This window comes from Hylaeus volcanicus, chromosome 4, assembly GCF_026283585.1.
Source record: "Hylaeus volcanicus isolate JK05 chromosome 4, UHH_iyHylVolc1.0_haploid, whole genome shotgun sequence".
In the NCBI taxonomy this organism is placed as follows: Eukaryota; Metazoa; Arthropoda; class Insecta; order Hymenoptera; family Colletidae; genus Hylaeus; species Hylaeus volcanicus.
Window position 1 is genome coordinate 24282325 of NC_071979.1, and position 13322 is coordinate 24295646.

At 44.8% G+C, this 13322-nt stretch overlaps 1 protein-coding gene across 3 annotated transcripts in view; it reads right to left on the reverse strand.

Moving 5' to 3' along the window:
- Window positions 1-13322, reverse strand: part of LOC128874767 (angiotensin-converting enzyme) — an 81440-nt gene that overhangs the window by 21014 nt on the left and 47104 nt on the right. For all 3 annotated transcript variants that reach the window (XM_054119815.1, XM_054119816.1, XM_054119817.1), the window contains one exon: window positions 9643-9783. In XM_054119815.1, the coding sequence (XP_053975790.1) occupies window positions 9643-9783 (141 nt within the window). The remainder of the gene's footprint in view (window positions 1-9642; window positions 9784-13322) is intronic.

Consider the following 13322-nt stretch of genomic DNA (forward strand, 5'->3'; position numbering starts at 1 on the left):
TGAAAAAGTGTGAGCCACCGGTGGTACACGCCGCCCGGCGTGGTCTCGGTCTCGGTCTCTCGGTCTCTCGGTCTCTCGGTCTCTCGGTCTCTCGGTCTCTCGGTCTCGTTGCATATAATCCATCGTCGATCGAAGAGAGACGATCTGAGGGATTTGGCGCGTCGATGTGTCGTCCATTTAAATACAATGGTCTCAGCTGGTAGCCAAGCGATAAAAAGGTTTATCGCGCAGCTTCGATGGTTCGTCGAGCCGTTAGCCTGTAGATACAGGCTGTATCGTTTCGCGATCCCTGATACCGCAATGGCCAGAATTCCCATGCATATAAACGCTCGCGCATACAGAATTTCGGGTTCGAATTTCTTTTGCATTTACGACATTTCCGAGGGGTAATCGGCAGCACTCGCGTATCGGTAACAGTTTGGAAAGTAACAATCGCAAACCAGATTCGTTACGCAATTCTGTTTACGTTCCAGTGGAACTCGTTCCTCCATCGTTCGAGCTTCTCTCCACTTTTTCCTCATTCTCATTTTCCCATCGACGAGAGGCAACATCGCGGGCACCGAGTCGAATTTAACCGCGACGAGTTACGTCGCAATACCGACGATCACGACACTCTGCCGTCGTTGGTTACGTAAAGATGAATTTAATCACCGATAGAGATATATCCATCGGAGGTATCGGGAGCCTTTCAAAATAAACGACGAAAAAGTGAAGGACCGACGAAATGAGATATCGGAGGTGAACGAGTAAAAGGAGTATAAAAGCGCGACCCCTCGAGAATCGATCGAGCGAAAGCGAAATGTAAGAGTACAGGGAATTAAACGTGACGCAACCAGCGATTTTTTGGAAAGCGATTCTGGAGCAGGTAGCTGGCCGGTGCTCTCGTTTCCGGTTCCTACTGTCTCCCAGGGCGCGAGTCCACCTCGTGGGAATCGACACGGCGCAAAAACATTTCGGTATGTCCACGGCGTAAGTTGTACCGATCTCACAATTTCCGGTGTTGGCGAAATCGCCACTTCCCTGCCCCGAGCGTCGACGTTTCGCAACGCGGGATGCTGGCTGCCCGATTCTGCGTACCTAACGCGTTGCCCTGCATCCACTGACCCTATCCACTTACGGGAAAGTCGAGCGTCGCGACGGAGCCATCCCGCGCCCGTCGCCGCTGCGGTTCTCAATGAAACCTGTACGATCGCCCTCTTGGAGATTTTAAATCGTACTCCCTTCTCTTTTCTTTCTATTCTTTCTGGTCGCGTTCAATTTGTCAAGGAACGCACACGTTGCTCCAGGAGTCGTGTATCCACAGTCTCTGCGGAGCACGAGTCGACCAGGTTCTTGGCAAAATCCGTGTCGAATGATTTAGATTGGCGTGCACGTGGAACGTAGTCACGAACGCGGGACCACGTTCTACGTGGATCTACGTTTTAAGGGTGATCTCTGACTCAGTACGAAGCTCCCGTCCCCGTGTCTACTGTGGGAAACGCGTGTCATTTGGCCGAAGGGGTACGGTTTAGCACGATAGGTGCCCGGCTGTTATTTGCTCGATACCCGATGGGAGACCTTGGCAGGCCCGCAATGGGATCTCGACTAGGCGAATAGTTGGCGGTGATTGTTCCTATTATTATTGGAAAAGTGCCGAGCGATTTTCCCGTGCCCTATCGTGGCTCAAGGAGTCGCGCAACCTTTACTTTATATTATATTATATTATATTATTATATGCAAGTATTTGATTTTTGCGAGAAAATTTTCTCTGGTTCGAGACACTCGACAGTGATCGAAACAGTTCAGTTCGGACCTAAGTTTCGTGACTGGGTCATACCTGAGCGGCGAAAAACTTTGTCTATCGTCGCGCGGAAGAGGAACGTCGGAGAATTCTCGAAAAGAGGAACTGCGGGGAAAGAACAGCGTGACTCTGTACATTTTGCAGTCGTTGTAGAATCGTAGACTCGAGTAGACCTCGTCAATCGCACCTTTTTCGTAAAACGTTCGTGTTTCGTTATTGTTTCTTAAATATGTTACCTCAGTGGAAGACTTAAAATATCCGCGTTTTATTTAGCGAAATATTCGACAGGAGGAAACGACAGGAGCCTTAAAAATAACACATGGCAACGAAAACGTGAATCAAGTTTCTACGAGTTGAAATTTTCAAATGGTACCGACGATCCACGCCACTTCGTCTGCTTGCGTCCAATGTCTACGAAAACGTTTCACTTCGAAGTTAAAAAATTCGCTACGCTGGGGAGAGTAGAGAGTTTTAATTAAAGAAATTGTAAATATCCAGTGTTTTGCTGCCGTCAAGGTGGCGTAACCCCTTAATCCCGTCGAGGGACTTTCGAAACGAGCCCCACGCGATCGATCCTCCGCGTTCAAGGACGGACCCTCGATTTGCATGAATCTCGGCCGATTTCGAGCTAATCTCGACCATTAAACGTTGATCAGATATCGGACCGGGGAATCCCCGGGGTATCTGTTTATCGATTGTTCGACCACTGACGCTCAAACATTGCTCGGACCTCGGAATTTCTGCTTTTTGGTTTTACGTAAGAGCAATTGGCGGACCTTGCGTGTATAATAAACGAAGACAAATTGGACAGTCTTAATGGAGCCTCTCCTACGTTTCTGGCTGGAAATAGTTTGTCTCTTCTCTAATTACATCGGAATGTTTCGAATACCATTTCTAGAATTTTATTCTTAATATTCATCGACCTTATGAAGTTCTGTGAAGGACAAATATTTTTCTTGGGGAAACGAACAATTTTGCTTTCTCTGGTAAGTTCGCTATTGTACAATCTGTATTTGAGCTGCTATAATTGAAAATGGAACAAGTCCATTTTTCAATGTGTCGAGATATTTGAGGGTTTGCATTTGAATTAATTTAAAAATATTGCCAGACGCTAATCAATTACTTAAAGTTAAAAAAATTACTTTTAGATAACTGAAAATAAAATGAATTTAATTTTAAACTTATTTCTTTGTAAGTTTTATTTATAATTATTAGGAATGGACTTGTACCACTTAAAAAAATATTTTTGCGATAACCCTTTGTAGCCAAAATTCTCTCGTTTACTATGTGAAAAAATCCCACTAAAATGACCGTTAACTCTTTTTTTTTTTTTTTTTTTTTTTTTAATTTACCTTTTTTCCTTTTTTAAAATAAAAGCCCATTTGTTTCCCCCGGTCAAAATATTTTTAAAAAGTTTTTTCCGGGGCCCCCCCCCCCCCAGAATTCCCTCCTGAATAATAACAAACAATCGATCATCGCCGCTCCGAACGAGTCAACATTTCCGTTATTTAAACACGCGAATTGCCTTCGTAACGGATTCTCTGGGGACAGCAGCCAACGGAACGGCGAGAAAAAAAGGCGAAAAAATAAAAAGGATGAACGGAACGCAAATCGAATCACCAGCGACCGTCGAATGGTTAATGGACCAACGTGTTCCAGGAAGCTGAAATCGTTTCGCGAAGTCTTTCGTTGGGTATGTACTGTTTGTCGTTCCCTGTTCGCCTCCCCCACTTTCAGCGAGCAAAGTTACACGGCCCCAGCGAAACGGAAGTGCAACGCGTAACAAGCTATGCGAGTTTCTTCTGGCGAGTGCGTGTGCGCGACAGACGTGCGTTTTTTATGCGCGCGCAATCGCTTTCGTAACGCAAACATCCAGGCGAGAGAGCTATGATTGCAGGAAGTCGAGGGACCGTTCGAAAAGGGATGCACTTTTCGACTTGTACGCACTTCGGATACGGAGTCTTCGTAGTTTTACACGGTCTGTCTAAAAAGAAACCAAACTCTTGCTATTAAAAGAAAAAAGTACGAGTAAAGTTTTTACGCACGCGTTTATTTACTCGAAATAATCTCCCTCTGCGTCGATATAGCATGTTAACCGCGTAATTAACATTTCGAAGGACCTATGCAGCTCTTGTTTTCAACCGACTTCGAAAAGGAGGAGGTTACTCAATTCGACGTGTATATTTTTTTTATTTTTTTTTTTGTACCCTGTTTAGTACGGCGGTCACAGCGGCCTGAATCTCCGAAATGTTGCTACAATGTGTCCCTTTCATTGGAATTTTCGATTTTGGGAAAAGAAAATGATCGCAGGGAGCCAGATCAGGCGAGTAGGGTAAATGATCCAAGGTAACCATGCCAATTCCAATGAACGGACACATTACAGCAACATTTCGGAGATTCAGGTCGCTGCACCGCCGTACTAAACGGGCTACCAAAACAGGAGCTGCAAAGGTCCTTCGAAATGTCAATTACGCGGTCTACACGCTGTATCGACGCAGAGGGAGATTATTTGGAGTAAATAAACGTGTGTGTAAAAACTTTATTTGTACTTTTTTCTTTTTATAGGAAAAGTTCGGTCTCTTTTTAGACAGACCGTGTATTTTCAGCGAAATAGTCCTGGGTTAGTTCTAGCACCGAGTGACCACGCGTTTATTACCGAAGTATCTATTTATGGAAACGCTAAACGCGATTGAATTGCCACAGGTTTGAATATACCCGAGAACAACGTTGTCCGATAAATTGAAACGACTCTCGGCTCCCTCTCTTCGCCGACGAAAGCGAAAATGATTTCCCTCGTCGACGTGGCGAAATCCAAGCTCGCATCGACTTGCAACGTTTCGATGGAAATGGTTTTCGAGGCTTTATTATTCACCGGAGAAAGAATGATTCAGCGTATCGATTAAAAGGGAAAGTTCTACGTCGAATGTATTAACACCGATATCGTGGCGTAGGCGTACGAGCGCGGTGGACCGCGGGGTAGATGAAAGATTGCAGGTCCTATCGACCGTTAAAGGGGGTATTTTAATTCGAATACCAAATGACCAAGATTTGCAATTTCGTAACGTGTAACGCGACGGTGTAAGTCTCTTGTCGCGTTCAGAAATCGGATAAATACATATCGCTGTCGCGAGTTTAACAGAATCATCCTTGCACGTTCTATCAAAGAGTGTCAAAGATGGGAAGTTCGATGAAAAAGTTTCAATTAGCGTCAAAAATTCCGACGCTTCTGAAACGTTTCGACACCGGGAATTCCGTAATCGTACGAACGATCGTGCACGGTATACACGTCAGAATAGGCAGTTTATGCGGTTTAAGAATTTACGCCAGATCCTCCTGAGCGATACGAGCGATTTATTATCACGGTGCTCTGCGCTCCGACAGCTGTATCGCGTTTAATTACTCCATCGCGATTTCTTTGTTCGCCTTTAGGAGGGGCTAGAGCGCGGTTTACGAGCCGAAAAATTTGTACCATGTTTGGGAATCATCAGCCGACGTTTCCCTACCGATTTAATTAAAGCCAAACCGAGCCGTATGGATCCGACGGTATCGACGACGTAGCGTGGAACGCGTCGTCGGAGAATAGAGAGACGGACGCCAGATTGGCAGAGAAATTGCGGAACCGAATAAAGGTTTCCCTCTCGTTGACCCAGATAGCGTCGACTACCGGAGATTGTCAAGGGAGGCGATCGGTTCGACGAGAGATCGATATAATGCGTCCCGAACCTAGCTCTTTCGAGTCGATCGTGCGCAAGATATTTTCAACCGGACGCGGCCGACGTTTGGCTTGCATTCAACTCGATCTTCGTCCAAGGATCCTTTTTCTGCTACGTCCGCGGGAGGCTCGGCCTCGCTGGACCTTGCCAGGCCCCTTTGTCAACTCCGATCCCCTCGACCTCCAACCGAGAACATCGGAATCATTTTATCTATTTTTGGGGCGGATGTTGGTTCTATTAATTACAGACACAAATAAAAGAGAGATCATTTTTTCTAAAAGATCTACATTCTTGGAAGGCGACTGGTGCCTGCACCACTGTCTCTCGTTTTCCTTCAGTCACCACTTGAAAGGATAATAAAGAATTCTCTGGTCGGACCGAGCATCTCTCCGTATAGAAATGCGAAAAAGAAATTGTCAAAATTTTGATGCTTTCGGTAAGCAAATAGCGCTGCGTGTTTGAAACTTTCTCGTATGTTAATGCGAACAAAAGAGAGATGAAGAGCATTAATCCAAGAAGGAAATTATGCGCTTCTGAGTTTTACGGCCAATTGTATAATGAGACGACGGGAATACAAAATTCACGACAGGAATATTCTTCTGTTCGACGCCTACGGTTTGTCGCGTTGCAAATTGCAAATTGATTTACGGACGATGGCCGTTGCGTTCACGCGCGTATCTCGATTTCCTTGGGACCCACGCATCGAGGTCTCCTCTTCTGCGCTACGATCGTGTGCAATAACGACGCTATCCATATTCAATCAAACGATAAACAGTTTTTTTGTTTAAGTAAAATTAAAAAAGAAAGGTGTAGAGAACGCCAGTACACCAAGCGTCAGCTTGAAAGTAAGAGTTATCGATATTACGAACATAAACTTACCCGCGTGTTCGATATTTAAATTGAGCGCCATAATTCGTCATTATCTTTTCTATGAAGGCAGGATAGAGATGTCGGAGCGCATTAATCGCGACTACCTGGTTACTTTCACGTAACATTTCGGCGAATAAAAAGAATGGTAAATACTAATAGATTCAGATGTTCTCCGATCCAACGATTTTACGATGACCATAAAACCGAGCAACGGGATACTCGTTACGAACGGCAGATGGAATATCGGACAAATAGTGGTCCTGTCGAGTTTTGATGCTGTCCGTTCGCGCCTTAATTACCACGTACCAAACGTCTTCTCTCAATGGTCTCTTTGCAGGGCACACTTTGCAACGCGCTCACCTGATTTTTACAGACTCGTAAACCGTTCGTATCTGTGTCGACATTTATTTGGAATTAATGCGACCCCTATTGCGACATCGTTTCAGATTCCAGGTCGGCAAGTGTACCGAAAATAGCTCGGAGAAATTGGTGAACTGACCAAAAAAATATTAATTCATTTTTTTTCATCCCGTGAGGATTTCGTAACGGGTTGTGGCGGTGTTCGACAGACGCGATTATTTATCGGAATCGATTGCCTACGTTTCGTCTACGGTCCCGATCGCTGCGTTCTTTCTACAATGATTAAGTATTTCTCTTCTCTCTGTCAGGACTCTGAATCTTAACGAACACTTGCCCTCCCTGAGCGTACTGCATCATCGCTGCTACATAAATATGTATTACGCTGTAAACTCGCATGGAAGACCGGAATTAATTAGCAATACTTTCGGGACACAGTTACAAAACGCTCATACCGAAAACGTAATCCTTGTACCTCTAGGTCTTTTCGCGAAATCTCAGTCGACGGTATCTAGCAAAGTTCTCCGCCGGAGAATCCGTAGTTACGTGAGAATTATAATTGTAAATTCTAATCTCCATGTAAACTCTAGATTTCAACGTATTCCACGATTCGTCTTTTTGATTTACAACGTTTCAGATTATCGCAGCAACGTACGATTTTATGGATGCCTGAATAAATAGACGAATTCGGGAGTCGAAAGCGTTTTATCACAGCGGGATCCACCTAAATCAGACCGAGTTTTGTCGTCCCACAATTATCGTTTCAGTCTGGAATTTGTTATTCGAACGAGGACGACACGAAACGAAAATTGATTGTAAACAACGGACCCAAAAACTCCGTGTCCATCCTTTAGTCGACATTTTTTGCTGCACAAGAATTCAGCGGATCTTTCATTGGTTTCGTTAGCAAAATGGAGAACGCAGATCCTGTTCCAGTTATTTTCACGAAGAGGACGCGAAGGATGAGAAATAAAAATTGGAACCAGTTCCGATTCTTTTGTTGACCGACCAGACCCAAAAAGTGGCGGTCGCGTACACCTATTTTTGGGACGGTATACATTGCATGGAATGCAATTCTCGGACTTTCACGGTTCCGTTGAAATCGAAAGTTCGTCGAAAACAGCTGGTCCAGCCTTGAATTTTAACAGAGTCAGAATGTCAGAACCTTTTCTTCGCGAGACTTTTAAATCGGCGACGTTTCGAGAAACCGGACCGAATGCCTGCGGTGTTGCGTGATGCCAGACCGAAAAAAAAGAGCGGAACGATCGAGATTTTGAATATGCAGAATTCGCGGAATCGCTCTTTTACAATTTTTGGAAACACGTCGACGAATCGGATCGACCGGCTGCATTGAATATTCACGATATCGAGAACGTATCCGCGATAGAAGCGAATCACGCGCTCTTCGTTTGTCTGTCACCTTGAATAGCTAATCAGCTTCTATAATTAAAGAATATCTTCGATCTGGCTCGATCGTTTCTCCGATTCGATGTCACTTCGAAGACACCTTTCTAAATATTCGAAACATTTGCCGCGCATTTCGTGGACTTGATCTCGAAAATAATTATTTATTTAACACGTTCATACCGGCCCGTACCACCGGTGGCTCGCGTGTCTTTGAGTCCCGTATTCACGAGGCCGTTTCTCTTGATGCATTTTTAGATGGCGAGAAAGACCATTAGGGGTGAATGTGTTAAACATAAAAGGGGAAGCGGGACAAACAGAATTCAGGAACGTGGTTCATAACGTGGTTTGAATACAGACACCAAAGTATTTGACATTTCTCGAACCACTCGTCGAGCATTAAATTAATCAATGAAAAAGCATGAGCCATGAAAATCCTCCAAATTTAATTCTTCGTACCTCTAGAATCACCCAGTCGTTACACACCTAATATTACACGAACATTTCTGATCTACTCCCCAGCAAAAGTAGGTTAAGATCGCGAGCTTACAGATCGAGTGCTTTCCATGTTAAAAAGAATCATTCGAAGCTTCCTCTTTTCCGTCGATTATTCAATCGTTCGTCTCGCCCGTCGACTTCCCGCGGGCTATATTACTCGTACGATTATTCAACGATTCGGATCGTACCGAAGAAATCGTTTTCTGCCTTTTCCAAGCGGCGCCTTTCGTGCCGTTTCATCGTCGATCTTGTTAGCGGGTGTTACGTTCCCGTTCACGCTTTACGACACTTTAATGTGGCCTTTGCTGGCTAAGCACTCGCGGCTCTTTTTGCGGGATCGACGTGATAAACGCGCGCCGTTCCGCTGACGTTGACTCGGTCTAAAAAGAAAAAAAAAAAAAGAAAAGAAAACTGTTCCGTTCGATGCATTTATCATTCATCTCGTCGAGAACGTCGCTCGCTACACGGAGAGACAAAGAAACCAAGTTCGCGAACGGATCTTGAAATATTTTCCTCCGCAAGCGTTTTTGCTCCTCTTTCGATTCTGCCTTTCCCTCTTTGCATCGTGCCTTTGTCTTTCCTATCATCGATCTCGATCGATTTCTTCTTGCAGAATTTCTTTTAATGTTATTAAAAGAATGCCGCGGCGGCGGGCTCATGGACACTGGGCTGTTTTTCATTCGCAGCTTGTCTTTTTCTTACATTTCTTTGATACTTGATGGTAGCATCGTTACAATATTTACTCCGGACCAACGCACACCGTTCCAGTTAAATATTTCTGAACTGGGAAAGTAATTTCGTTTTCGCAATTTGAAATACTTGTTTATTACTAATCAGCTCGTTGATTTTTATCGATAGCAAAAGGCTGTCGATATCGAGGGCGACTACGTAATTACTTAAAAATAGAAATTTATTAGAAATTTGTTCGAACTTAAAAGAAACGACGTTACTTTCCAGTCTACCTAATACCAACCTAACAACCCCTAGTTACCTAACTCCCAAGTCACTCGTTGTACTCACCCCAAGACGCTGCCAGCTGCAGGGCTCCTGTAGAAGTCGCATCTGTGCAGAGGTCTCCTTGGATCGTCCACGTTTCGCTGTCCAGCCGCCTGGCACATCGCTCGATAAAGCTGGAACTGTAGAACACCGGCGACGAAATTCCTGCGAAACATAAGAGAAAGCGAATTAGACGCATGGCTTCTCCTTAGGCGAACCTCGGCCACGCACATCAAACGGACGACGCAGTAGTCGCAAGTAGAACGTGAATGCATTTTTCGATCCAGACAATGGGTTCACGGTAGAGCGATAAACGGACGTGGGACGTCCGCGTCTCGAGAGCCGACCGTAAACGTAGCGATGGGAGCGAGTACTTGGCAAGTATTGCACGGTACTTGGTCCCCTGCGAGTATGTACAGAAACAACGAGCTGGAGCCGAGCCCTTTGCGAGTACTTGGCAAAACAAAAGCGAGGGAGCATTCCCTAATGGCTCCGGATTATAAAAATAATGTTTCCGTTACAATCTTATTCCACTTTTGTTTACTCGGTAAAGCGACAGGTGGGCGATACTCGACGTAATTGCGTATAAACAGCGGCATGATACAGCGACATTTTAATTGAAACATTATAAATAAAAGCCGTACTTTAATTAAGCCAGGTCACGCAAAATTTACGCTTTATTAATTTGCCTCGGTAAATTAAATTAGCGAAATTAGGAAAGTATCGATCACACACCTGGTGTGTAATTTAAGCGCAGTAAACGATTAAAGCGCATCCTTTATTTACGGTTTCACTTTTCGATCCGAAATTGCCTTTTGTGCTAGGTGATTTTAATAATTTCTTCTTGATAATGGAATAGTGTTTCTCGTACGAGTGGTAGTCGAGTATTTACGCGTCGAACTTGATCCCATCCCTAGTGGTCGGATACGCGATTAATTGTCGAAGCGTTTAATGACCCTCGCAGCGGGGACTTTTTAGCGAACCTTGAAGGAATCGCGACGTCCTCTTCAAGGCCAGTGTCAACGAGGTCGATCCAGCTAGGATGCCTTTGGAGCGGCAATCTCGAGCTCCTCTTCTCCGAACAGAGAGAAAGAGAGAAAAAGTGATCGAAGCGATGCGTGTTACCTTTATGCCGTTTCACTCAGACTCTTCATCGGCAACGACCTTTACGTAATATCGCGGGATTACGCTTCGCGATTCCGAGTTACAGTGGCGGACACAAGTATCGGCACGTCGGAGAGATTCGCATCATAAAACCAAACATAGACACGCGAAAAGTATCGTCGCTGACGCTTGGTTTTACTCGCAATACGCTCCGTCACGTCGATCATAAATTATCGTCGATCTCTTTTATTGGTGAAATCAAATGTTCCTAATGATTTTAGTTTCACGTCAACGACCAGTCTCATTCCAAGAATCGATCTGTGCCAATACTCGCGTTCCACACTGTGCTTTCCATCGTTCCAAAAACTGTTACGATCGAAAGCGAGGAATGTCTGCGCGATCGTTTCACAACGATCGCCGTAATTACAGAGATGTTTTATTGCCTAGGATTTTCGATTCGCTTTCGCACGATTAATTTCGTTGTCGCGTCCTCGAAGCTATCCCCGATCGATAGAAGTCGCGAAGAAGCTTCGCTTGTAAGATTAAGCCTGCGTTAGGCCTGGATTGAGCAATTACGGGAGTCGAGGATGTTCGATTAGCTTTCGCGCGACCAAGTTTGTTTCGAACATGGTCAGAATTCTCCTCGACGAACTAAATTTTCGAAAATTCAACAGAAATTTCTACAGAATCGCTTAGAAATAGATTTCGATCTTTAACGATTAATTTCTGTCCTCGTCGAAAAAAAGCGAATCGTTCGATCGGAAGAAACGCGCTCAGCGAAGGTGAAATCGACGAAAAAACGATTACGCTGCGTGAGAACGGCAGCAGTGGTAATTTTTATCGCCTGACCTTTGAAGACCGCCCACATGGCGAGGAATAGGCGATGTGCGAAAACAAACGTGGTCTCTTGGCACATCTTTCGATATCCAAGGAAAGGAAAACACCTTTGACAATAATCGGTACCAAGGTGAGACCTTCTCCGCGAATGGCGTGGCTCGTGATTCATGGATCCGCGTTCAGCCGTCGTTTCTTTTTTTCGAGATAATTTACCACGGAGCTTTGCGAAACACAGAAATCGTGAAGGGCAACATTTTTTAATTCCACGTCTACCGACGTTAGATAACGCCTCGACCCTAAGTGGGAATCACTTTCGAATCCCGACCGCGCCGTTTTTCGTAGAAATCCTGCAGCTTTTTTACGAGCCGCGAAATAAAAAATGGACATCCTTGGCCTCGTGGGGGCTTCGTCGAGGCGTGGAATCGATTTTTATCGATTTGAAGAGTAAATCGTTGGACGCGTTATGGATAGATATCAGAGGAGATACTAGTACGACAGAAGACAGACAGACAGATTAAGAGATACAGAAGATCCAGAGGACAGAACTTGGAGAACGCAACACAGAAGCTCCACAGGTCTAGATGAAAACGCCCTTTTAAAATAAACAGGAAAATCATGGGATCAAGCATGGGAAGTGCCACGGATTCCAGCGACCGACGCGCTCGCACAGCACGCATTCCAGCGAGCAGTGCGCGGCACGCATCGCGGTGCACCTGTTACGCAACGGCGCCGCGGCGCGCGCCCCGAAAGGCGATCATTATTTCAATTTCCAGCAAGCGTTAGAGCCTCGGTGTCTAAGTAGGCGTGTACGCGTGGAAGAAAACGGAACCGTGCCGAGCGAGGACGGGGCGAGGTGAGGGAAATCATGACGCAGGGACCGCGTGTCTCATGAAAGGGAGCAAATGGTTGCACCCACGAGATTGGCGGCCAGATAAATCCTACGAGAGAGTCTTACGCTACGTGCACACGTAACCGTCGAGGTTGCCTCGAGGAGAAGGACGAGAACGGAACAACGGTGCCACGGAGAAAGGGAAGAGGATCGAGTTTGTCGTTGCACCGGTTCTGATCCATCGAAAACGAAAGGATCTCTCGATGCGGCTTCGGGATGGACAGGCATGCTCGTTAAGGGTGGTGGACGGCCAAAAAGAATGCTACACTTTGTGAATTTTTAATTAAATTCAGGTGGTTCTATGTTTTCGCTGGGGAAGCCTTAGAACTACGTAAACAGGTATTCATGAGTTTTTTGTCGATCGAATCGTTAATTTCTTGAGACATTCTTTTGGGTAGGTAGGAGGTAAACAAGTTGCAAAACGTAATTAATTTACAATTGATGGTGTTTATAAGCAATGCCTCGATCAAATTATTCGATTTAAGGAAATCAATAGAACCTTGGGGTTCCACGGTAGGGTTGCATTAGGAGGGAAAAATGATATTACATCCTTCTTCCTGAAATATTTATGGCGATCTTCGAAAGTAGGACACTAAGAAATCGATGCTTATTTATGAATTTTTTCCAAATTTGCATATCTACGCACACCTCAAGACCACACTTTTTTTCATAAAGGAATTCTCTACATTATGCATTACGCATTAATTTATCGAGAAAATATGTCAACCGCAGGCCTTCGATAAAAATAAAAAAGAAAACCTTCTTTTCCTTCATTGTGGGCGCGCAACAATAAAATTCATACCTGTATCAAAATCGTACGAATCAGTTTGGCAACGTCACTGTATCTAAGCGTGTCTCAATTCTATCGGTTATA